This window comes from Hyperolius riggenbachi, chromosome 1 (genome assembly GCF_040937935.1).
Source record: "Hyperolius riggenbachi isolate aHypRig1 chromosome 1, aHypRig1.pri, whole genome shotgun sequence".
In the NCBI taxonomy this organism is placed as follows: domain Eukaryota; kingdom Metazoa; phylum Chordata; class Amphibia; order Anura; family Hyperoliidae; genus Hyperolius; species Hyperolius riggenbachi.
Window position 1 is genome coordinate 505832500 of NC_090646.1, and position 27870 is coordinate 505860369.

The 27870-nt window shown below is 44.7% G+C and overlaps 1 protein-coding gene across 1 annotated transcript in view; it reads right to left on the reverse strand.

Annotated features, from left to right (window-relative positions):
* The window catches only part of PIWIL1 (piwi like RNA-mediated gene silencing 1), a 144810-nt gene that overhangs the window by 22734 nt on the left and 94206 nt on the right, over window positions 1-27870 (reverse strand). Inside the window, exons 13-16 of the mRNA XM_068243664.1 lie at window positions 8137-8324; window positions 5139-5211; window positions 4256-4456; window positions 2741-2844 (exon numbers count right to left, since the gene is read on the reverse strand). Coding sequence (XP_068099765.1) covers window positions 2741-2844; window positions 4256-4456; window positions 5139-5211; window positions 8137-8324 — 566 coding nt within the window. The remainder of the gene's footprint in view (window positions 1-2740; window positions 2845-4255; window positions 4457-5138; window positions 5212-8136; window positions 8325-27870) is intronic.

A 27870-nucleotide genomic window follows, 5' to 3' on the forward strand; every position in this document is an offset into this window, starting at 1 on the left:
GTAATCCTTAGAGATTCTGAGGCTGCATCAATGACGTAGTCATTACCTCCCTCTACTACCTCAACAGCTTCTAAAATATCTTTTTTAGGGGCATCCTCATTAATCAATTTTTTTATTCTTTCCAACCATACTGACATTGTGCGAGATACACAGGTAGTTGCAGCGGCTGGTTTAAAGTTGGTCGCAGTAGCTGACCATGCTTTTTTGAGAGAAAACTCAATCTTTTTATCCCCCGGATCCTTAAGCCGACCTAAATCCTCAAAAGCCAACTCGTTATCTTTATCTACTTGGCTAAAGGCGGCATCAAGTTTGGGGCATGACTCCCATAATTTAGCGTCCTCCTCTGAGAAAGGAAACCGCCTTTTAAAACCTCTTGAGATAAATAATCTTTTATCCGGGTCTTTCCATTGTAACATAATCAGATTCTTCATTGCACTATGAAATGGAAAACAGAGTTGCTCTGAGGGTTCCATACCCGTGTATAACTTATCATGTAAAGACTTTTCAGATGTCTTCTTTTGAGGAATGTCAAGAGTTGAATAAATTGCCTTAAAGGAATACTTAAGTCAGGGAAAAAAAATGACATTTACTCACCTGGGGCATCCCTCAGCTCCCCGAAGCTGGATGGTGCCCTCGCAGCCCCGCTCCGATCGTCCTGTCCCCGCCGGCGGCTACTTCCGTTTCGGCGACAGCCGCCGACAGGCTGGGAACGCGGCTGATTTTCCGCGTTCCCAGCCGCTGCTATCACTCTCTATGCTGCTATAGCGTATATATAGACGCTATAGCAGCATAGAGGGTGATAGCAGCGGCTGGGAACGCGGAAAATCAGCCGCGTTCCCAGCCTGTCGGCGGCTGTCGCCGAAACGGAAGTAGCCGCCGGCGGGGACAGGACGATCGGAGCGGGGCTGCGAGGGCACCATCCAGCTTCGGGGAGCTGAGGGATGCCCCAGGTGAGTAAATGTCATTTTTTTTTCCCTGACTTAAGTATTCCTTTAAGTAACTCTTCCGTTTCCTCAGAAGCAAACTTAAATTTGGATGATTTAAAAGCGTCATCCGCTTCCTCCTGTTCTGACAGTTCTTCTGAAGACCTGGAGTCCAGGTCACCAGTTTCCTGGTGACTATCCTGCTCCTCTTCAGAAGAATAAATTATTCTAGGTGACTTTCCTAAAGCCTTTCTAGGTTTGACTGAGGGAGCCGACTGTTGTCCTTGTGCTGAGGTAGTCGGTAGGCTTTCTCTGAAGGCCTTAAAGGTCTCCACCATCTCTTGACGCATAGTGAACATGAAGTCTTTACATGAAGCAGTATTATCCTCATTAATAATGCTTGATATACACTTTTGACAGGAAGCTTTTGGCCAGTGCAGTTGTAAGGGTTTATTACACAATATGCAACTCCTGGGCCTATCAGAGCTATCAGACTCCATAGCTCCCTAGAAACATACAAATAACATAATCAATATGTCATAATGATACTCTTTTCATACCAATTAATATGCAAACAGGTATTGGTAATCTTAAGAAAACTAGGTATAGTATGATTCCACCAATTAGTGAAATACTATTTTTTTTTTTTTTTTTTTTTCCAGGTATCATTGCAAAAACGCATAGACCCTGTGTAAAACAAAATTGTTACTTAAAAAAATTGCTGTTAATAGTGACAATCTTTCGTATCCACCATAAAATCAGCTTTGCCATATATAATATAATAAATTATAGCGCAAACCAACGAGATAATCATGCTATAGGATATGCAGACCTCGTTGAAATCATGTGGCCTACGTCAATAATCATCATAAAACATTAGACTGTAGCCACTATTATGTATTCAGACCTACTGATCAGACTGCGGCCTTAGTGAATTACTACATCACCACCATTCAGCAGACCTCATGGATCAGTATGCGGCCAAACAGATTTCAGACCTTCGCAGATCAGACGGGCGACTGTCCTCCGACACTGCCCCACTTACCTGATCTGCCGTCTTCTGCTTTGCGTCCATCTCCTTCACCATCTCCAACGCGTGTGAAGGTTTGAACGCCGCGGCATCTAAACAGGCGCTCGAACCGGAACTGGAAATGGCGCCACCGGACGTGACGTCATACTCAGGGCGGAAGTACTGTACGGAGAGCGCCAATGCCCTAGCCTCCGCTTGGACCTGCTGCCCCGCACTCCGCTTCCTCCAAGAGACCACCATTACGCCTCCGCTTGGCACTGTCCCCTCCGTCGCGCGTATGGCCTCCGCCTTAGCTGCCTCCAATGCCGCTCCTCTGGATACCGCTGCACCTGCCGGTTTTCGCCAAAGGAATCCACCAGCCTGTGGATAAAGGTAACCTCCAGAACCCCACCAGGATAGGGCTACCCAAACTAGTTCTCCATGGCCTCAGCACTGCCTGGCTGCTGACCACTCCACTAGCTAGAGAGCTAGGTGTTCCCCGGAACAGGAAACACAAAGAACTGGCAGGTAGAGGCTAGAGGTGGAAGTTATAGAGGGCTAGTTTGATGTGTTTCCTGTTGGGGGCGGGCCCATATCTCATATGTAGCACCTGTCCTGGAGGGTTATTTGAAAAAAGGGAAAAATAAATGAAAACGAACAAGATGATTTAGTTTCCATATCACAAAATCTTCAGAATCCAGGAATGCAGATGGAAAATTGTGTTGGTGCCAATTCCCCCCCCCCCCCCCCCCGGTTTCCAAGCATTCGCGATACACAAAAAAAAAAATTCATTTTAAGTTCATCTTACCGAGTCATTCCTTGGTTCAAGCTGGCAACAAAGCCAGCAATAGACCTTTTTCCAGCCAGTGTGTCATGGTAACAATCAACACCAACAATCATCAATTCTTTTAGCTATAGGAATAAAACAAATCAGATTACAATGCTATCTTGTAAGTAGTTATTTCCTAGATCCTGAAGTCAGGAGAAAAATACCAAGATTATTAAAGGAATTTCAGCATTTGCAAACTGACACTGACCTACTTATAAAAAGCCATTTAAAGTAAACCTGTAGGGAAAAAGTAGGGGGTACTTACCTCAGGAGGGGGAAGCCTCTTGATACTAAAGGAGCTTTTACGACCTTAGCCAGCCAGATCCAGCTCTGGCTCCCCCGAACTTTGCACAGCAATAATATTTGCATGTGCCTGCTTGCGCTTCCTGAGGGCAAACAAATACTGCACCTGGTTGAAGCGCCCAACAAGCAAATCTTCAGGGATACCCTCTGGTGAACGGGGGAAGCCTCTTTAGGATCCAGATGCTTCCCCCTCCCGAAGTACCCCCTAGGGGCCCCTATTTTTCCTTCTGATACACTAAAGAATATCTAATGAAAAAAAAAAAAAAAAGTGTGATGGAATCCTCTGGATACTAATGGGGCTTCCCCAGTCCTCCTCGGTCAGCCCAATCCTGTGCTGGGACCTCTGGACATCAGAAACCCCGAACCAGTCACAGCTCCACTATCGGTTTCCCGCCCAGGCTTCAGCAGCAATAGAGCTCTATCGGGTGCATGCATCTGCATAGTAGAGCAGACCCGATTGGGCTCAGCCATTTCTGCCAGCGTCCGAGTGGAGAGCCGCTAGTGCACATGGCGACAAGCAGGTATTCGGGGGTCCTAACACTGGATCCCCTCTACTGAGGAGGAAGCCTCTTCAGGATCCAGAGCTAAGTAACTCCCAGTGGAGTACAATGAATTTCTGTCTCCCATTGTCCATTGGACTGAGACCTTCCAATTTACTTGGGCACCCCTTTAACTGATAAGCTGGAAATGTATCCTTAAATCGGGTTCTAAATGTGGGCAAGAGGGAAATAAAAAGCCGCTCTGCAGGGCACTGGATGGTTTCCTTAGCTGTACTAGCCCGTTGGGTCTGCAGTAACTCTCCCCCAATGCCGCATGTCATGTAATCTCTGTTGAACATACTGTAATAGATGTGTATATATTTTTCTTGTCATGTGCCGCAGTGAACCCCCACCAGCTAGCCATTGCTTACTCCCCCCCCCCCCCCCCCCCCCAAAAAAAAAAAAATCTGAAGCTGGAGCAACCACTGTTGGAAATAGTTAACAATGGTCTACAGGCCCATATAATGGTTTCTGGGAGTAGCACTTTGTTGCAACTAGCATACATATTGGGACAAACCTAGCCAAGCCTTATAACCACACTTACATTAATGCAAAAATGTAACCTGGCACACCCGTTTTAAACTATAAACATTGTAGACTTGGATTAGGACCATGTCACATTAACAACTTTTTACATCATACAAATACTTACAGGTATCTCCACGCTCCACAGCTCTCCACCCATTTTGCAGTTCATTTGCAAAGCAATTTTGGTAGCAACTGATAAAATTGTCTGTGGTTTGCTCAAAGTTTTGGCAAGCACACACTGACTGGGAACCGGGCATTCAACACAAAGATGCTTCTTGATAACATCGTATCTATCTTTACGATTAGTGGATAGAAGGCAAACAACCTGAAAAAAGCAGGAAAAGCAGCTATGAAGTTAAGAGTTGCAGTACATACATGGTTCCTAAGAATCATTAGGAAGATTAAAATGCACATTAAGTTCTAAGCTGCTGTAAAAATAAATGAAAACAAATAAAAATAACCCACGCATACAATGCTGGATATTTGTGTACCCAAAGAGAAAAGTTCACATACAAATGGCAAAAATTTTGAAGTGGGATTCTATACTCTCCAATCCAAACAGGACAGCAAGGCTGCATCTAAGTAGCCTGCAACCAAACTGATACCTTTCTGACACTTCCTGCCAAGCAAGGAAATGGCTACACTTTCACACTGCTTTGTTGACCAATGAGAGCACAATTCTACAGGGTGGGAGGAGTGAGGATAGTGGACAGGCCAGGTGCCCCAAAAGGATGGAGTAACAAGGGATACAGCTGCTGCTGCACCAACAACTGTTTCCCTGGCAGAGGTAGGGAGATGTGGGCTGTACCCAAGTAAAAATCCCCCCATTACTGTAGACCTATACGTGTTCAGTTAACATTATAGGTCCACTTTAGTTATAGATACCTGGTGGAAACATTTGAAATCCCTCATCTACGTGGTCATGTAGTCCATGTCTGTATACACGTAGACAGCAATAGACATTTTGCATTTAGAGTATTCAGATGTGCATTCATTTTCATACTTACCATTTCAGTATCAGGTCTAACCTTCTGTTGAAGAGCCCTTGAATAGGCATCAGTGCTGTCCTCTACTTCAACCCTTACCAAAGGAAGATAAAAGATCATATTACCAGCTGTGTGCACATATACTGAAAAAAATATATGAGGTCTTAAATATACAAGACAATGTTCAGTTCTCTGGTACAGGAGAAAGAAATAGGGGTCTTGTGTGTGTATTCTGTGGCTTCGATGTCATTAACACACTATGCAAGGACAGTACACATGTTGCACATTACACTGATGTAGCTTATCTATTTACAAATTACTTGACCACATTAAAACAATCTTCCTTCTGACAAAAATGGAAACTTATGCAACACACAAAGTCACAAGATCTCACAGCTGAACAAAATGTCAATATGGCGAAAAACTTATGAACGTACCAGTCCGTTACTTTGGAGATTAATTTGTAGAGATCAAACCTCAAACGAGGGAGCTGTGTAGCTGTAACGTTTCAGGAGACTGACCCTCCATTGCAATATTTTCTTAAATTGTGGCTTGAAAATGTTTGAATCTCATTACTGTACAATAGTAGTGTACCCCACTTTTTTTACCATGTATCTTCTTGTACTAATTTGTACTTGTGTAACTTGGTACTTGTGACAGATGTGCAATACCTTCTACCTTACCAATTATCAATTTTAGTCCATGGAAGATTAGGTCTTCCAAATACTGTACATCCATAAGCCTGTGGAGTGGAGTCTTGGCTTGTACCACAAAGTTAGATTAGAAGATACACTCCAGTTTAGGCTCCTTGCACACTGTGCCGCATCGCAGTCCTCCATGCTGCAAGGGACTACTCTATGGAGACTTGCACACTTCACGTGATGCGGCAAAAGTATCCATATCGACACAATGGCAACACAAACGCTAACACAGATTATGCAGTAAAAAGCAAGTCAATGGGTGACCCGGCAGTGTGCATGACGGGAGCGCGGTCCAACGTGCAGATAGACAGGAACCCCATGACATACTTCCTGTCGAGCAGAGGAGTACGTCACTAGCAATGGGAGGGCCTATGACTATGACCCTGTCGCCGCACCATGGCACAGGGTCATATGAAGCCTCAATTCTGTGGCGCAAACATCTCTCCACACTATTGGGCTGCAGAACTCTGTTGTAGAGTATGCAGAAAATGCCCAGCACTCAGCATAAGGAATCAGTCCGTATCAGACAACTTAGGATGTACTAACACTGTGCTTTAGCCAATAGAACACATCCTAGGTGTGTGGGGGAGCACTTCCCATCAGGGGCCTCCTGATTACACTATCTCTTGACATTAAAAATCTTATGGTGAACTAACACCTGTGCCCGCCCTGTGTTTGTTTGACTCCATACTGCAGAAATCAGTGCAACTCTTTCAAGGGACTGAAGTAAATGTATAAAGATAGCTGCACACCACACATCACATATAAACTATTTATTTTAACTCTACTAGATCTGTGACCTCAGACCAAGATATTCAACACTGTAACTTTTCTGGATCAGGAAACATTATGTCTTCTTTCCATCCTGTATACAGTAACTAGAGTACATCTGATATTAATGAACAGATGACAACATAATACATTGCTCGAAATCCCCATTTCATGATTTCACCAAAACTGAAGCTGGGAGTGTTTAGAATACGCTTCATTTTTCTGCAAGTGTTTATAAAGTCCTATATTCAGACCTTAGAATCTGGTTAAAAAGGGACCGAGTCTTATGACATGCGGCAGAGGGGAGGGGAACAGAAGAGGAAGAAGCCAGGAAGCTTGTGCATGCACTGATATGACCTGCAGGCTTCCTGTTTTGGGATGTCAGAGCACGACTTTTGGCAGAGTCACCACTGTAATGCAATTTGGATGCAAAAACAGTCAAGCAGAGAGGTTAACAAGGGGCAGGAAGAGTGGGGGGCATAACCAATTATACATGGGTTTTCTTACAATTTAAATCATATCCAGTGCTACTGATATACTACATATCCAGTGCTACTGCTCAAGGAGAATCTTTTGGGCAGGTTATATAGCATTCAGATGTGACTCAGGATATACATTCCAAGACTAGATCCAAAAACAGGCTACAGAAGAACCGGAAAGGAAGAACAGAGGACACTTGCACCATTTGAATTCAAATCTTCAGCCAATTAGATTTCTAAAAGGCTGCTGCATTTCAACATGGACATATGGGCAACACTGTCCTATTTAAATGTCTAGAAATATACGTTTAGAATGAGTATTTTACAGCAGTGGTCCCCAACCATAGCGCTTCAGCATCAGGAATTTTTTCCAGGGACCGGGGGTGCGTGCAAGTGACCAGGGAAGAAAGAGGGTCCTGACAGCACCATCCCTACCCAACTGCCCCCATCATCATCCTCAGCAACTTGGAAAAGATGTGTCTGCGGCATAACCCACCAGTACATTTGGTGTGACAGGAGACAGGTGGTGAAAGAGAAGGAGGTACTGTCTGGGCCTCCCGATCTACAAGCACAGTCACCACCTGCCTTTTACCACCACACAACCCTTCCCTCCTCCCCACCTTTCTCTCCTACCCACACTCACTTCATTCTTCCCTCTTCCCCACACTCACTTTGCCCTTTCCAAGTCTTCCATTCTTCCTGCACCAGCTGCTCTCCTCCGTACAGACTCTGTGGCTGGTAAGAGACCAGAGAGTCCCAGTCATCCTCACTGCTGCCACCCAGTGTCTGCACAGACAGAAAGCCTACTACAATACAAATTACAGAGACCAGGTGGCAGCAGTAAATGGCTGCAGATGGCTCTGCTCTCCTGGTATCCTCCTGAGTTCAGTGACTCACTCAAGGCCTACCTCAGCACATCCTATGGCCCAGCAGTGGGTTGCGGACCGGGGGTTGGGGACCCCTGTTTTAAAGGAATGTACTGGGAATTTTTTTCCTATATTTCAGCTTAAACTCCTCTGCAGGATCACCCAACATGTTAAATGCAATGAATTAACACACACAACTTACATAACTGCTTTATTCATCCGAATACCCATTTGCTGTGATACTTTGAACAAGTTCTGGGTAAGAGCATTAGCTGCATCATAGTTTCTCCGTGTGTAGATCAACAGCCAATTATCCAGGTGTTTCACATGGAGTAAACTGGGACCCTTAATTTCTCTTGACCAGTCAGCAAACTGCGGATTGTAGTCCACCTACAAGAGTAATCAGATATTGAAAAAACATTTCCAAAAACGTTTGGACTTCATTCAAGGTTCATATGTTCAACAACAATGGAGGCCCCAGATTACTTTGAATGTTTTAGTTCAATCTAACTTCAAGCTGTGTAGACACAGACCTAAGTCATACACACCTGATTTAAAGGGGTACTATGGCGAAAAATTGTAAAATTTAAAATATGTGCAAACAGACAAATAAGTACGTTTTTTTCCCCCAGAGTAAAATGAGCCATAAATTACTTTTCTCCTATGTTGCTGTCACTTACAGTAGGTAGTAGAAATCTGACAGAAGTGACAGGTTTTGGACTAGTCCATCTCTTCATAGGGATTCTCAGGGATTCATTTATTTTCAAAAGCACTTAGTGAATGGCAGTTGCTCTGTCCAACTGCCAAAAAACTGTAGCGAGCAAGGAAGCTGGCCAGCATCATTGTTTAAATCCTTTTTAGGGAAAATGTTTCATAAAGAATAAAAGCCTTGCTGAGAATCCCCTATGAAGAGATGGACTAGTCCAAAACCTGTCACTTCTGTCAGATTTCTACTACCTACTGTAAGTGACAGCAACATAGGAGAAAAGTAATTTATGGCTCATTTTACTCCGGGGGGAAAAAACGTACTTTATCTAGGTTTGCACTTATTTTAAATTTTACAATTTTTTTTGCCATAGTGCCCCCTTAACCATTTATGCCTCCAGGACGTAGTATCTACGTCCAGGAGGCCACGTGCGCATCCGCGCGCTCCCGCGGCCGATCGCGCGCGTGCACGCGCACTCCCGGCCGCGGATTCGGTAGCCCAGGAATCAATGTATCAGGCTATGGTGCCCGATCACCGATTCCTCTCCTCCGCTGAAAAAGCGACAGCTTCTCTCGGAAGCTACGCTTTTTCTGAAGCTCTGTCCCTCTAAGCGTACATTGTACGCTTAGAGTGACGTCATGTAAACAAAATCGAGATTGCCATCTTGTGGCCAAAAAGTAAAACTACAAGTAAAAATATAAAAACATTACAATACACAAATATTTCCCCAAATAAAACACTATTTATATCCCACCCTCCCAAAAATGCCCACATAAAATGTTTAATAAAAAAAAAAAAAAACATTACTACAAAAAAAAACAAAAAACACAAAAATATTTACCTAAGGGTCTAAACTTTTTAAATATCTATGTAAAGATGAAATATTTCTCTCTATTTTTTTTTTATAAGCTTGTAAATAGTGATGCATGCATAACGGAAAAAATGCTCTTTTATTTCCAAATAAAATATTGTCGCGATACATTGTGATAGGGACATAATTTAAACGGTGAAATAACCGTGACATATGGGCAAATACAATACGTGGGTTTTAATTATGGAGGCATGTATTATTTTAAAACTATAATGGCCGAAAACTGACGAAATGAAATTTTTCATTTTTTTTCTTATTCTACCTGTTAAAATGCATTTACAGTAAAGTGGCTCTTAGCAAAATGTACCCCCCAAAGAAAGCCTAATTGGTGGCGGAAAAAACAAGATATAGATCAGTTCATTGTGATAAGTAGTGATAAAGTTATAGGCTAATGAATGGGAGGTGAACATTGCTCGGATGCATAAAGTGAAAACGACTGAAGGCTGAACTGGTTAAACCACTTGAGGACCATGGGCTTTACCCCCCTTAAGGACCAGGCACTTTTTTTTCCCATTCAGACCACTGCAGCTTTCACGGTTTATTGCTTGCTCATACAACCTACCACCTAAATGAATTTTGGCTCCTTTTCTTGTCACTAATAAAGCTTTATTTTGGTGCTATTTGATTGTTGCTGCGATTTTTACTTATTATATTCATCAAAAAAGACGAATTTTGTCAAAAAAAATGATTTTTTTTTTAACTTTCTGTGCTGACATTTTTCAAATAAAGTAAAATTTCTGTATACATGCAGCACGAAAAATGTCGACAAACATGTTTTTAATTAAAAAAAAAAACCCATTCAGCCTATATTGATTGGTTTGCGTAAAAGTTATAGCGTTTACAAACTATGGTGCAAAAAGTGATTTTTCCAATTTTGAAGAATCTATGACTTTTCTGACCACCTGTCATGTTTCATGAGGGGCTAGAATTCCAGGATAGTATAAATACCCCCCAAATGACCCTATTTTGGAAAAAAGACATCCCAAAGTATTCACTGAGAGGCATGGTGAGTTCATAGACTATTTTATTTTTTGTCACAAGTTAGCAGAAAATGACACTTTGTGACAAAAAAGAAAAAAAAAAAAAAAGTTTCCATTTCTGCTAACTTGCGACAAAAAAAAAAAAAAAATGAAATCTGCCACGGACTCACTATGCTTCTCTCTGAATACCTTGAAGTGTCTACTTTCCAAAATGGGGCAATTTGTGGGGTGTTTACTGTCCTGGCATTTTGGGGGGTGCCTAATTGTAAGCAACCCTGTAAAGCCTAAAGCCCCATCTACACCATGGGACATTGCAGAGATCTCGATTAGCCGCCGGATCGCCTCTTCCGCGTGCCCGCCGCATTCGATTCCCCGCTCGTGCCCGCCGGCGCCGCTTCTCTCCCGCACGATTCCCTGCCATTGTCCCCTAGCGGGGATAGAGCAGGGAATCGGCGGTGCAGAGATCCGTCCTGTCGGATCTTATCAATCGAGCCGCATCAGCGGCTCGATTGATAAGGAGCATCGCGGCCGCATCTACTCGTGTAGATGCGGCTTAAAGGTGCTCATTGGACTTTGGGCCATTAGCGCAGTTAGGCTGCAAAAAAAGTGCCACACATGTGGTATTGCCGTATTAAGAAGTAGTATAATGTGTTTTGGGGTGTATTTTTACACATACCCATGCTGGGTGGGAGAAATATCTCTGTAAATGACAATTGTTTGATTTATTTCTACACAATTGTCCATTTACAGAGATATTTCTCCCACTCAGCATGGGTATGTGTAAAAATACACCCCAAAACACATTATACTACTTCTCCCGAGTACGGCGATACCACGTGTGGCACTTTTTTGCACCCTAACTGCGCTAAGGGGCCCAAAGTCCAATGAGTACCTTTAGGATTTCACAGGTCATTTTCGTTTCAAGACTACTCCTCACGGTTTAGGGCCCCTAAAATGCCAGGGCAATATAGGAACCCCACTAATGACCCCATTTTAGAAAGAAGACACCTCAAGGTATTCCGTTAGGTGTATGGTGAGTTCATAGAATTTTTTTTTTTTTTTTTTTATTTTTTTTTATTTAAAAACAATGGTGCATGTTTGGTAAGAATTTATTTTTTGTCACAAGTTTGCAGAAATTGATTTTAATTGTTTTTCACAAAGTGTCATTTTCCGCTAACTTGTGACAAAAAATAAAATCTTCTATGAACTCCCCATACTCTTAACGGAATACCTCGGCGTGTCTTCTTTCTAGAATGGGGTAATTTGTGGGGTTCCTATACTGCCCTGGCATTTTAGGGGCCCTAAACCGTGAGGAGTAGTCTTGAAACCAAATGTCGCAAAATGACCTGTGAAATCCTAAAGGTACTCATTGGACTTTGGGCCCCTTAGCGTACTTAGGGTGTAAAAAAGTGCCATACATGTGGTACCGCCGTACTCAGGAGAAGTAGTATAATGTGTTTTGGGGTGTATTTTTACACATACCCATGCTGGGTGGGAGAAATATCTCTGTAAATGACAATTGTTAGATTTTTTTTTTTTTTACACACAATTGTCCATTTACAGAGAGATTGCCCCCACCCAGCATGGGTATGTGTAAAAATACACCACAAAACACATTGTACTACTTGTCCTGAGTACGGCAATACCACATGTGACACTTTTTTGCAGCCTAGGTGCGCTAAGGGGCCAAACGTCCTATTCACAGGTCATTTTGAGGCATTTGTTTTCTAGACTACTCCTCACAGTTTAGGGCCCCTAAAATGCCAGGGCAGTATAGGAACCCCACAAGTGACCCCATTTTAGAAAGAAGACATCCCAAGGTATTCCGTTAGGTGTATGGCGAGTTCATAGAAGATTTTATTTTTTGTCACAAGTTAGTGAAAAATGACAATTTGTGAAAAAAAAAATAATAAAAATCAATTTCCGCTAACTTTTAACAAAAGATAAAATCTTCCATGAACTCGTCATACACCTAACAGAATACCTTGGGGTGTCTTTTCTAAAATGGGGTCACTTGTGGGGTTCCTATACCGCCCTGGCATTTTACGGGCCCAAAACCGTGGGTAGTCTGGAAACCAAATGTCTCAAAATGACTGTTCAGGGGTATAAGCATCTGCAAATTTTGATGACAGGTGGTCTATGAGGGGGCGGAATTTTGCGGAACCGGTCATAAGCAGGATGGCCTTTTAGATGACAGGTTGTATTGGGCCTGATCTGATGGATAGGAGTGCTGGGGGGGGGGGGGGGGGGGGGGGACAGGAGGTGATTGATGTTTGTCTCAGGGGGTGGTTAGAGGGGAAAATAGATGCAATCAATGCACTGGGGAGGTGATCGGAAGGGGGTCTGAGGGGGATCTGAGGGTTTGGCCGAGTGATCAGGAGCCCACACGGGGCAAATTAGGGCCTGATCTGATGGGTAGGTGTGCTAGGGGGTGACAGGAGGTGATTGATGGGCGTCTCAAGGTGTGATTAGATGGGAGAATAGATGCAAGCAATGCACTGGCAAGGTGATCAGGGCTGGGGACTGAGGGCGTTCTGAGGGTGTGGGCGGGTGATTGAGTGCCCTAGGGGCAGATAGGGGTCTAATCTGATGGGTAGCAGTGACAGGGGGTGATTGATGGGTAATAAGTGGGTGTTTAGGGTAGAGAACAGATGTAAACACTGCACTTGGGAGGTGATCTGACGTCGGATCTGGGGCGATCAATTGGTGTGGGTGGGTGAACAGATTGCCCCCAAGGGGCAGGTTAGGGGCTGATTGATGGGTGGCAGTGACAGGGGGGTGATTGACAGGTGATCAGGGGGATAGATGCATACAGTACACAGGGTGGGGGGGGGTGATCAGGAGGGAGCAGGGGGCAGTTTAGGGCATTAAAATAAAAAAAATAGCGTTTACAGATAGTGACAGGGAGTGATTGATGGGTGATTAGGAGGGTGATTGGGTGCAAACAGTGGTCTGGGGGGTGGGCAGGGGGGGGGGGTCTGAGGGGTGCTGTGGGCGATCAGGGGGCGGGGGGGGGGGAAATCAGTGTGCTTGGGTGCAGACTAGGGTGGCTGCAGCCTGCCCTGGTGGTCCCTCGGACACTGGGACCACCAGGGCAGGAGGCAGCCTGTATAATACACTTTGTATACATTACAAAGTGTATTATACACTTTGTATGCGGCGATCCGGGTGCTAGTAACCCGCCGGCGCTTCCGAACGGCCGGCGGGTTACAGCGCGAGGTGGGCGGAGCCAGTCCCCGGCGGAGGATCGCATCACGAATGACGCGATCGCTCCGCCCATGCCCGTACAAGGACCGCCGCCAATTGTATATGTGGCGGTCCATGCGGGATTCACTTCCCGGCCGCCATTTGTACATGCAACGGTCGGGAAGTGGTTAAAGAGACTCTGAAGTCTCCCTATAATGCGGTTTTTAGTTTAAAAACCTCATTAACATAGTCCGACCTTAAACGCCGCAGAACCGAGGCTGAAAACCCAATCACCCCAAACTCACGGGGGTATACGGAGGCAACTTCCTCATAGAGGCAGCGCAGCTCTGCCTCTATGCGTGTCAATCAGCGCCGATCTCCGCCTCCCCCGCCCCTCTCAGTCTTCCTTCACTGAGAGGGGCGGGGGAGAGACGGAGATACGCGCTGATTGACGTGCATAGAGGCGGCAGCAAAATCCACAACCAAGAAAGCCGTGGATTTTGCCTGCCCTGTACCCCTGTAAGCTTAGGGTGATCTAGGGGGTTTTCAGCCGCGGTTCTGCTGCGTTTTAGGTTGGACTATAATGTTAATGAAGTTTTTAAAATAAAAACCTCATTTTAGGGAGACTTCAGAGTCTCTAAGTTGGCTGAGGCGTCTCATAACAACTGCCTCATCTTAAAATGAGGCTTGCACAGTGGCAACAGACTCCCGCTAGTCTGAGAATCAAGCAAGCTTGTCTGTACATGCATCACTTGAGAACGGTAAGCCTAAACAATCAAGTTCCTTGCAGGTGATGGAATCTGATCAGAATATCACAAAACATACAATACCACACTATAAATCCACTGCATACACATTATACAAACTATGTAATCTATACATACTGAGGGCTACTTTACCAATCTTATCAACTGCCTCTATCCTGCCCCTGCTGCCAGAACCATAATAAAGTTGCCAGGACAAGAACTACGCTTATGTGCACTGTGACTAAAGCAGGTGGTCTTGGAGCACGGAGCTCCCCATAGCAGAAATGTTATGCTGCATAGGCGTATAAGAGTATTTTGGGCAACTTGTAGGGGGAATAGTATCTAGCGCCGCTAGGGAGCTTTGTGGCAGCAGGGAGAGCTGTCATTCGGCTCTCCCAGCGCACTGGCAACACGACAATACGTATGCACTGTGACCACTCCCCACCTGTTTAGTAGAGCTAAAGGTAGAGACACTCAAGACAGCGCATATTCTATTACATATACATACATAAATACAGACACACATATACACACACAAACCTATTGTTTACAGCATTGAAAGATCCCCCACCGGTATCGCATGTAGATATTTCCCTTCATTACTAAAAACTCATGCCCACCAGCAAAGACCATGGTGTTTTGTGAGGTAAGAGGCAGCTCTGCTGACCATCTCAAGTGTGAAAATCTCACCTACTCTCCTCCCAGTATATGCTACCGTACTGCAAGAATATAACGAAAGGAAGGGGTGCTCAACTGGCAATAACAATTTCACCCCCAAGGGTTTTTACCATAAATGACCAGAGCCATTTTTCACCATTTTTTTTCCTGCCACAAATAAGACGTTTTGGGGTGATTTGTTTTCAGTAATTACTTTGTTTTCCCCTTTAAAATGCATAGAAAGTAAAGAAAAATACACAGCTTCTCCAATTCCATCCCCTATAGTTACAATAAAAAATGCTACCGTACATAAAACTCACATTTTATCTGCCTATTTCTCCTGGTTATCATAAGATTTGAATTACCGTATTTTTCGGACTATAAGACGCACTTTTTCTCCCCCAAAAGTGGGGGGGGGGAAAGTTACTGCGTCTTATAGTCCGAATGTAACCCACCTTGGTGCTTTTTTCCTAGTGGGTGGCATGGCAGCAGTAGCAGTGGTAGTCCGCAGTGGGTGGCAGCTGCAGCAGAGCGATCCACAATGTATAAGCAGCATAGGAGAAGCCGCTGTTATAATCCACTTGTCCTTTGATCTCCCCAGGGTGCCCCCGCAGCGCGATCCACATTGACAAGCGGCATAGGGAAAGCCGCTGTAATCATCCGCATGTAATCCGCTGTATTCATTCTTTTTAATCTTTTAATCCAGCCCAGCGTCAGCCCAGTCTTCATCAGCAATGCTTTGTTCTTTAATCCCCTGATCCAGTCCAGCGTCAGCCCAGTAAACCCCGCAGCAGCGCGATCTCAGCTGATAAAGTATCGGAACATCTTCAGCCGCTATAGCGGCAATCCTCGGGGGCTTCCGTACTTGAATTGTTTAGTTGCGTCATCACATGACCCCGGCGCACGTGCGCCGGGGTCATAAGAGCGGGAGTAAACAATTCAAGTACGGAAGCCCCCGAGGATTGCCGCTATAGCGGCTGAAGATGTTCCGATACTTTATCAGCTGAGATCGCGCTGCTGCGGGGTTTACTGGGCTGACGCTGGACTGGATCAGGGGATTAAAGAACAAAGCATTGCTGATGAAGACTGGGCTGACGCTGGGCTGGATTAAAAGATTAAAAAGAATGAATACAGCGGATTACATGCGGATGATTACAGCGGCTTTCCCTATGCCGCTTGTCAATGTGAATCGCGCTGCGGGGGCACCCTGGGGAGATCAAAGGACAAGTGGATTATAACAGCGGCTTCTCCTATGCTGCTTATACATTGTGGATCGGCCTGCTGGGGACTCAGGAGATTAAAGTCACATTGGGACAGCATTGTGGATGATAAAAGCAGCTGCTCCTATGCTGCTTTGGAACACCGTGGATCACGTTTGTGCTGCTGATGGATCACATGGACACCCAGACCGGACCCAGCTGCCACCCAGGCTGGTGAGATCTCCTGTAATTGAATGGGTTAGTTAGTGTAGCTGGGGGGGGGGGGGGGGGGGGGGGGAAGTTGTGTAGTGCAGTGTAGCTGGGGGGAGGGGACAGCAGAGGTTAGGGAAATGTAGCTTAGTATAAATTGTGATGGCATCAGGGGTTAATGTAGCTTGGCAGTGGGACAGAGACATCTTGGGGGAAGGAAAAGTCTATAACACACTCCTGGACCATGGATGCACCCAGGTTTAGTATATATTTTTTTTCCGTAGTTTTTGCCCTTTAAACCTAGGTGCGTCTTATAGTCCGGAGCGTCTTATAGTCCGAAAAATACGGTATGTCCCTAGTACAAAGCATGGTGACAATACAGGGATTGGACAAAATAATGGAAACACCTAACATTTTGGCATCATAACTTTAAACATGTTTTAAGCAACCAAAGACATATGTTAAATTTTTTTTGTTTATTATTTTGTTGTGTTTAATTAAAATAGTTTTTTTTTACAGATATTTAAACAAAAGTTGGTTATAATTTATAAAAATGGTAGATCTTGGGGGCGGAGCCTGGACGCGCTGCTGAGAGGACGCATGGAGAGATAGCTCCGACCAACTCGGCCTAATTTAGCCTCGCTGAAACTTTCTCTCTACTGGAGTGAAGCCTTAATAGCTCCTAACACCCTCAGGATGGGTCCCAAGAAAACCGGAGCGGAATCAGACCCTGGGATCCCAGAAATGTTCGCTCGCAAGAACAAGACGGAGCTCCCAAGATGGCGCCCGCTCAAAGTCAGAACATGGCCCCCCCCACGGCAGGCACCGCGACCAAAACAGACCTGAAACAACTCTACCAAGACATCGAGAAACTGTTAAAAACATCTAATACTAGCGTTGTCAAGGAAATAAGGGGGGGAAATAGCCGCGCTGGGCAAGAGACTGCATGAGCTAGAGGAGGAGGTGGATGAGGTTAAGGCCTTCTGCACGCAGACAGACAGGGCATAGCAGAGATCCGCACTGATGTACAGGCCCTTAAAGACGGGCAAGAAGATCAGGAAAACAGAGATAGGAGGAATAACCTCAGAGTGAGAGGGGTTCAGGAATCGATTACAGAAATTACACCCCATCTCGAATCCCTTTTTGCATCTCTGCTGCCTGACATACCTCGTGCAGAGTTACGCATGGATAGAGCGCATAGAGCACTCAGAGCTAAACCACGAGATGAGCCGCGGGATATAATACTGCGGTTTCATTACTACAGCACTCGTGAGGCTCTCTTATTCCAAACCCGCAACTCGCCAGACCTTACCTTTGGAGACGAACATATCACCTTTTTTCCTGATTTGTCTCAGATCACATTGAAAAGAAGAAAAGATATGAAGCCCCTAACCTCTTTACTGATACGCAACAAGATCAAGTACAGGTGGGGGTTCCCATTCAAGCTCATTGTGATGCATAATGGCCGCCAGCTGGTAGTATACGGCCCGCATATGATACAGGACACACTGGACAAATTGGGCATCGAGTCTCCTGTGAATCAAGCATCACCTACAGTTTCACCTCAAAGTCGGGTAGTTTCTCCTCGCGTAACATTGACAAAAGTGCGACCCAGAAAGTCTACACGAAACGTGAGTCAACGCGAGCACCCAGCTAACACGGAATATTGAACATTGTTATGTCTGTCATCTCAAACCTCGACTTCGATTGCCTATTAGTAACATACACTCAACAGGTTGAGATTAGATTCCACCTGCCTTTTCATCCCGTAACAGGCCTCGGTTTGAATTCAGGCCTACGCCACTCGGTCTTGGCCCCTGAGGCATACCGACCCCCCCTGGAAGCTGCATACACCACTCACGCAGCCAGCATCAAGCATATTAGGGAAGTCTGAATCCTGACTCCCTGACTTACCAAGTCGTTTATGGCAGAGTTAACATTATTTCATTTCTCATTTTGGTTTATTAATGTTATGGTTACAGGTTACTGTTATATGTTTATATAAGTACTACAAAGCACTACACTGGTATTCAGTCACTACTATTGCTATCCCTATGGTGATCTTAGCATTTAACCCTAAGGTGTCATTGAACTATATAAGCACGACCACTCTACATATAATATGGCCCAGACCCTGACCTCCGAACCCCCTTTAGATGCCTCTATCAACACAGTCCCCACTATCCTTAAAATTGTAACTCACAATGTGAAGGGGCTGAATGTGCCTCAAAAAAGGAGAATGGTGAGTAATTATTACAAAAGCCAGCAAGCAGATATACTTCTCCTTCAGGAGACCCACTTTAAGGCTCTGAACCTAAATTCTGGCATAAAGCGTACCCTCATACTTTCTACGCATCAACCCTGTCTAAGAAAAGTGGAGTGGCCATGCTTTTAAAAAAAGAACATCACTTTGGAGATCTCTAAAGTTGTCAGAGACCCAGGCGGTAGATATCTAATGGTCATTGCCACAATATCTAGATGCACTTATACTATCATATGTGTTTATGCTCCTTCGGAAGGGTTAAAACACTTTCTGGACTCTCTGGCGTCTAAAATAGCATAGAGAGGGCAAACTTCTCATAGCAGGGGATTTTAATACAGTTTTAGATAACCCCGCCTGCTAGTTCGACTTTGCAAAGAACTCCTAGCAAAGCTCTGATATCCTTTATGCAGGAGGTTAATGTTTGGGACGCATGGAAAGCGGCACATCCGGGAGAGAGAGGGCACTCATTTCACACCCCCATGGCACATACTCCAGGATAGATTTTATTCTAATGGATGTGACACTTCTGGAGAGATCTAAGACAACAGAAATGTCAGATCTCATGGTTTGACCATTCCTCCGTTAGCACATCAATAAACACAAGGGGTCCTCCTACACAATTTCAGTGGAGATTAAATGAGTCTTTATTGAAAGGTCACGAAGTACAAGCAGAAGTCACTGAGTCCATTAAACAATATTTAGCACATAACTCCCCGAATGACACATCAAGGAGCGTTCATTGGGCAGCCCTGAAGGCCACAATCAGAGGCACATTAATCAAAATCTCGTCCCAGAGGAAAAAAGCTAATGAGATCAAAATCAAAAAAATTTCAACTACAGATCAGAAAACTAGAGGCATTACATGTTGACTCTGGGGGCCAAGACATTCTGGACCAGCTTCTGGTGGCACAACAGGAACTACATGCAATTCTTTTTAAGAGGGCTGAACGCTCCTTAAAGGAGAACTGTAGTGAGAGTGATATGGAGGCTGCCATATTTATTTCCTTTTAAGCAATACCAGTTGCCTGGCAGCCCTGCTGATCTATTTGGCTAAAGAAGTGTCTGAATCACACCAGAAACATGCATGCAGCTAATCTTGTCATATGTGTCTAATTTGTCAGAAACACCTGATCTGCTGCATGCTTGTTCAGGGCCTAGACTGAAAGTATTAGAGACAGAATTAGCTGAATAGCCAGGCAACTGGTATTGCTTAAAAGGAAATAAATATGGCAGCCTCCATATGCCTCACTACAGTTCTCCTTTAAGACTTACAAACCAAAAATATTACGATAAAGCTAATAAGCCTGACACCTTATTGGCACGTAAACTATCCCAGAGGCTGGCTCAGAATAGAATATACCCTGTCAGAGATCAGCATGGAAATAAGTCCTATGATCCATCCCACATAGTAGACATTTTTGCACAGTACTACACAAATTTATACAATGGCACTACCACAGACAAGTCCTTGACACCAGCTCGAACCATTCTTCAATATCTTGACAACATCCAGATACCCTCCTTCTCCCAAGACGATAAATCTAAACTAAATGCTCTCATTTCCCCTAAGGAAGTTGAGCTTACTATATCAATGAAGAATGGCAAAGCTCCTGGGCCAGATGGATACACGGCCCTTTTTTATAAAACATTCAAGCCACCGCTCAATCCCCGGCACTAACTTCCCTTTTTAATAAATTATTACTGGGAGAGGAAGAACTACTACCAGAGTTCTTACAGGCTTCTGTGGTAGTCATCCCCAAACCAGGGAGGGATTGCGCCGAAATTTTGAATTACCAGCCAATTTCCTTAACTCTGATATTAAAATCTTTTCCAAAATATTGGTGTAACGATTGTGGAACTTTCTCCGTGATCTGCGCACAATGCATGCGCTGATACGGCGGAAATTCTCCACAAGCGTATAATTGCAGGCACCCAGCAAAAGGTGCTACGCACCCGTAGAGGGAAATTCCTGTCGGCAGATGGCGCTGTTCTCCTAAAGTCCATCCCCTCGTCCACGCCGTGGGAGATGGGCAACGTCACAAGTAGGGAATTGCCTATGGGGGGGGGGGGGGGAGGAGTACAGTGGGAACTTCGTGTGTCCCGTGACCGCTACAGTAGCTGTGAAGGCCCTGGAGGAATCCTTAAAGCGATGGCTAACGGGGCTCTGGTAAAAAGTCCTTGATCAGCAGATGTGGCGGAGATCTAGTCCCTCGGAACGCCACTGACGGTGTAAAAGGCACCCTTTTCTCTGGGGTCAATAAGAGAAACCGCTGCCTTGCGGAGAGGAATTCATCAAAGGCTAAGGGATAAAACCCTGACAGAAAATAAGGCATGCCCAGAGGCCAAAAGGAGGCAACCCCTCCATTGGGCTAGGGGACTGTGGGCCAATCACCCGCATACCCGAAAATAAATGATTACAGAAACCTCAACAAAGAAAAGAAACCGGACTGATGAACTGAAGACGATTTTTGGCTTGAGAACGGTCACGAAAGTTGTTTTTTGGAATATAAGGACGTTAAGACAAACCGGGAAATTAAAGCAAGTGTGCTCTGAGATGATAAATTACAAGCTTGACATCTTAGGCTTGAGCGAGGTGCGTTGGAAAAACCATGGAGAACTCAAAACCCAAGAAGGACCCATCTTTCTTTATTCTGGCAACGAGGAAGGCAAAGACCACTTAGAAGGTGTTGGAATACTTCTAAGCAAGAGAGCAAAAAGGAGCTTGATCGAATGGGAACCCATCTCAGGGAGAATCATAACTGCTCGCTTCAAAACAAATATTAGAAATATAACAGTAGTTCAATGTTATGCCCCAACAGAAACCTCAACTACTGAAGAGAAAGACCAGTTTTATACCAAACTACAAGAAACCTTTGACAAACAAAAGAAGAAAGACCTTGTCATTATGATGGGTGGCCTAAATGCAAAAATAGGTTCCGACAATGAAGGAATGGAACACATTATGGGATCTCATGGTGTAGGAGACCAGAATGAAAATGGAGGAAGATTTGTAAATTTTTGTGCTGAAAAAAATCTTTTGATAGGTGGTACCATCTTTCCACACAAAAGGATGCCACAAGGTAACCTGGGTCTCACCCGACGGCACTACAGCAAATCAGATAGACCATATAGCCATCGCTAGGAAGTGGAGAAGATCTCTGCTGGATGTACGAAACAAGAGGGGAGCAGATGTGGGAAGCGACCATCACCTTGTTACTGCCATCTTCCGAATGAAGATCAAAACAGTAAAGATGTTATCACAAAGACATCCAAGGAGATACGACATACTAAAACTCCAAGACCAGGACAAAAAGCTAGAGTACAGAACAAAACTTCATAACCGATTTGAGGCACTTCGTGAGTTGGTGGAGGTGGCTGAGAACGACACTGCCGAGACTAGATGGACCAAAGTAAAGGAAGTGTACACAGAGACCTGTGAAGAAGTACTAGGCTTTAGGGAGCAGGGAAGGAAGGACTGGATGTCAAATGATACGTGGCAGAAAATTAAAGAAAGAAAAGAAAGTGAAAGCTAAATTCCTGCAAAACAAGAGGCCAAAAGGCAATCCTCTAAGGGAAATACAACGAACAAGATCGAGAAATCAAAAAAAGTGCCAGAAGAGACCGACGGCTCTGGGTAGATGAGCAGGCCCAAAAAGCTGAAAAGGCAGCAAAAATAGGAGACCTTGGAACACTGTACAATATAACTAAAGTTCTCACAAAGAGGAAAGACAGAACAGGAAGTCATGTCAAGGATAAAGATGGAGCAATCCTTACAAATGAGAGATAACAGCTTCAAAGATGGAAGGAACACTTCCAGGAAGTTTTGAATAAGGATTGTAGAGAAAGCGGCCAACAATTTGAACAACACCCCCCAGAATGCAAGGAACACGACCCAAACGAACACCGAAGCACCAAGGTAAGAAGAAATCATCAAGGCCATTAAGAAGCTAAAAAGCGGAAAATCTCCCGGGCTTGATAACATTACAGCAGAAATGTTAAAAGATGTTGAAATTTCAGCTGCACTTTTACAGCCACTGTTTGAGAAAATCTGGGAGGAACATCAAATTCCCGCTGACTGGAAAAAGGGTGTCCTTGTGAAGCTGCCAAAAAAAGGGTGATACAACGGTGTGTGATAATTGGCGGGGGATCACATTACTATCTATTCCCAGCAAAGTATTCACAAGAATTTTACTAGATCGAGTGAAAGACCATGTGGATCAAAAACTCAGGAGAGAACAAGCTGGTTTCCGCAAAAACAGATCTTGCATAGACCAAATAAACACACTGCGCATTATAATAGAGCAATGTCTGGAACTAGGAGTCCCACTGTATTTGGTCTTCATAGATTTTCTCAGGGCATTTGACTCCTTGGAAAGAATGTCTATGTGGAAATCCTTAGAGATATACGGAATACCAAGAAACCTCATAATTCTTATAAAACAATTTTATGAGGACTATACATGCCAAGTTGTTCACAATGGCATGCTAAGCGATCCAATAGAAGTCAACACAGGAGTCAAACAGGGGTGCGCCCTCTCCCCCACTATATTCCTGATAGTAATGGATCTGGTCATGAGGAAGACATGTCTTGGAAAAAAAGACTGGACTACAATGGGGGTGACACAACATATAGAGGATCTCGACTTTGCAGACGATCTATGCTTACTCTCACAAAGTTTCCAGCATATGGAAATAAAGTTAGCCCATCTACTAGAGGAGAGCAAGAGGGTAGGTCTAATGATTAACTGCAAGAAAACTAAAGAGATGAGATTAAACAGCAACGTTGATCCTAAACGAAAGTTCCAGGTGTATGGAAAACCTATAGATACTGTGACTGAGTTTCAGTATCTGGGCAGCCTGATGACAATGAATGGTGGTGCCAGTGCGGATGTCAAAAGTCGAATCAAAAAGGCAAATGCAGCCTTCGTACAACTGTACCAAATTTGGAGATCCCATGATATTTCCACGAAAACCAAACTGAGAATATTCCAAAGTAATGTGAAGACAGTCCTCCTGTATGGATGTGAGACATGGAAGGTGACAGCAGAGATAACAAAAAGCCTCCAAACCTTTATAAACCGCTGCCTTCGAAGAATACTAAATATCTGGTGGCCAAATGTAATTTCAAATAAAGAGTTGTGGGAAAGAACCCAAGAACAACAAGTGGACGTGCAGATCAAACGCAGAAAGTGGAGATGGATTGGCCATACTCTTCGCAAGGACAAGTCAATTGAGAAAGAAGCCTTAAAATGGAATCCTCAAGGCAGCAGAAAAAGAGGAAGACCAAAGATAACCTGGAGAAGAAGTGTAGAGGAAGAAATAAAGAAGGCAGGGGCAACATGGACTGAGATAGAAAAAAAATCGCCCAGGACAGAAACCGGTGGCACACATTTGTTGAGGCCCTTTGCTCCAGTGGGAGACACAGGATTAAGTAAGATGGCGCTGGGGAGTGCAGAGGAACCAATCCTCTGTACCTCCACAAATGCCAGACAGGAATTGTACGAAGCGCAGAACGCATTCGCAAGAGAGGCGATTGTGAATGAGAACGAGCAAAGGGACAGGTTGTATGTGTGTGCGCGAACCTAGTCGCCACCCTGCGACAGTGCACACACAACAGCAGATATGAAATAGGAACGCGATCGCGAGAGGTGCGATCGCCAGACGTGACACAAGGCAGATCAGAACAGAATACGAGGTTAGCAAAGGCACAGCAAATAATACAAAGAACGATAAGGAAAACAACTAACGCTAGCTGAACGCGAACACCGAATTCATTCGCAACAGTGCACGCGTTCGTGCGCGGTCTCCTTGTGTTACGCACAACAGAGACAAGCACGCCTAACTAACCAAAGACAGACAAACACGAAACAGAGAACGCGAGCGCTTGCTTAACGGTTACCTCACCGAGCCTCCAGCAAATGTTCGTAGCAGACAAGACAGACACACGAAAACAAGGACAAGCGAGAGATAGGATCCACAGCACTAGCGAAAGTGGCCAGCGCGATCCAGGAAGACAGAACAGAAGGATCCACAGCACTAGCGCTAGGCGAGTGCGATCCAGGCAGACAGAGTAGCAGAACAGAAGGATCCACAGCACTAGCGAAAGTGACTAGCGCGATCCAGGTACAGAGTAGCAGAACAGAAGGATCCACAGCACTAGCGCAGGATGCTAGTACGATCCAGGGAGGCAGAACAGAAGGATCCACAGCACTAGCGAAAAGAGGCTAGCACGATCCAGGGAAACAGATCAGAAGGGGCTACCAGCAACAACCGCTGTTGCGGTTAGCACCCAGACATACAGAACGATTTCCTGTCGCTGGGACAGGACAATCGCAACAGACAAACAAACAGATAAGCAATCCTAACTGCACTAAGGAAACCTGCCTAGTGCAAGTTCCAGGAATAACTCTAAGCTGATCTTCAAACAAAAAGCATGGCTGACACTCCTTCCAGGAGTGTTTCACAGGAAGGAATCCTTATGACCAGCCAAGCATTGTGGGAAACACATAGTACTTATAGTACACGCCTCCAATGAATGTGGCCAGGCAATTTGCATGACAACGTATGCAAATTCCTCAGCAAGCACAAGCTGCAAAACTGACAGAAGCTCTTCTTTCCAGAGTCCTGCAGCATGAAAACCTAACCAATGGTCAAAGAGCTGCCTGCCTGCACAGGCAGCTGAGCAGATCATTACAGTACCCCCCCCTCCAGGGTCGAATTCCAGACGACCCTCAAAACTGCTATTAGCAAAAGACTCCAACCGAAGACTCATGAAGGTCGGGACAGCGTAGGGCGTGGCTTGGCACCGCTCTGAGATGGCTGCTTGCTAGGAGAGCTCCGTCCGTGCACCCGCTAAAACCTGGTTTCCAGCCTAATCCCAAGCATGAAAGAGGACAAAAAGACTACCGGGACCTCCAAGAACCCCGGGGACTTAGCAACTCGACCACCTAAGAATGTCCCGGAGATGTTTAGAGCGCGGAAGAGTGGAAATACAGGGCGCGCCTCTCCCACTATGGCGTCTACCTCACCCAGCCCTTCAGAAGACTCTTCTTCAGGCACAGCTCGCAGGCAAAAAGACTCCAAGGTACTAGAAAAACTGAATAATATGCTGACTCTGGCAATCATGAGAGAGATAGCTGCAGATATAAAAGAAACATTCTCTACCGCCATAGCTGACCTCAGAGAAGATGTGACGCAGATTCACACCAGACTATCCTCTCTAGAGAAGGGAAGGACACTCGCAGCCAAGTGATCTGCAAACCAAGTCAGAGAAGCAAGATAACAAGATGCTCGAATTTCAGCAAAAATTGGAGGACTTAAACAGAGGACGTCGCAACAATATTAGAATAAGGGGCCTCCCTGAGACGGTAACCCAAGATTCTATCCTCGAGGCTGTAACTGCCATTTTTAACCATCTACTAGAAAAACCTAAAGACAGCCCTATAGCAATTGAAAGAGCGCACCGTGCACTTCGCCCTAAGGGACGAGAAGAGGGCCCCCCGCGTGACATAATTTGTTGCCTATCTAGCTTCTCGCTGAAAGAAGAAATCATGAAGAAAGCTAGACAGCAAGACGAGATATATTTTAATGATGTCACTATCCAGCTCTACCAGGACCTGTCGATTATCACTTTGCAGACTAGGAGAGCACTGAAACCATTATTACAGCTTCTAAGAGAGAATGGCATTGTTTACCGCTGGCGCTTTCCTTTTTGCCTACAAGCAACGAAGGGCTCGATTACAGCTAATCTGAGACACCCGCTGGACTTGGAATATTTCTGCAGAGCACTCCATATCCCCACGGTGGATCTTCCAGACTGGCAACATCTAACAACTGGAGATGGGCCCCCAACCTTGACAGCGGTTGATCGCACTGGGTCCGTGAGGAGACGAGACCGCACCTCAAGTAACTCTAGCGACCATCAACAAGCCCGCAGAAGGCGCTTCAGCCAAGCTTCCGAACCTGCTGAAGATGACCCACAGGAAAACAATGCCAGATCTGCATCTGAAGAAAGTGACACCGACCAAGGTCCTGTTCTGCAAGACAACACTGATGGGTGACTTCCTTTCTTCTTCCTTTTACCTTGGCGATCCCTTAGGCCTTACCTTGGTTCCTACCTGCCTGGGCTTTTTATTGCCTGCAAATCCACCTCTGAATGGCTGAAGAAAAAACAAAATGAAGACTTTGGAGTGGCCTAGTCAAAGTCCTGACGTGAATCCTATTGAGATGTTGTGGCATAACCTTAAAAAGGCGGTTCATGCTAGAAAACCCTTAAATAAAGCTGAATTACAACAATTCTGCAAAGATGAGTGGGCCAAAATTCCTCCAGAGCACTGTAAAAGACTTGTTGCAAGTTATCGCAAACACTTGATTGCAGTTATTGCAGCTAAGGGTGGCTCAACCAGTTATTAGGTTCAGGGGGCAATTTCTTTTTCACACAGGGCCATGTAGGTTTTGAGTTTTTTTTCTCACTAAATAATAAAAACCATCATTTAAAACTGCATTTTGTGTTCAATTATGTTATCTTTGACTAATAGTTAACAGTTTTTGATGAGCAGAAACATTTAAGTGTGAAACATGCAAAAGAATAAGAAATCAGGAAGGGGGCAAATAGTTTTTCACAGCACTGTATATTTGTTCACTGCACATTAGGCAACAGGGATATTAACTTAGGCCACATACAGACATCAGACCATAGTCTTTGGAAAATGAAAGATCACAGACCATTCTTACCACCCTTCCTGTAGTATAAGAGCCATACTCTACACAGTCTTTTCTATGGAGCTGAACTCCACATCAGGAAAAAATCTTGGCAAGATGCTGCACACACAGATGCTGTACAGACACAAAAGATCAGTATCTGCAAAAGATCTGTTCCTGCCAAAAATCCATTCCTGCAAATTGCAATGATAGTCTATGAGATCTGCAGATCATCATACACACATGATTTAACTGACATTCATATGCAGATCTGCAGATCTGAAAATCCATCCTGGTGGATCTGATCTGCAGATGAATGTCAGTTAAATCATGTGTGTATGATGATCTGCAGATCTCATAGACTATCATTGCAATTTGCAGGAATGGATTTTTGGCAGGAACAGATCTTTTGCAGATA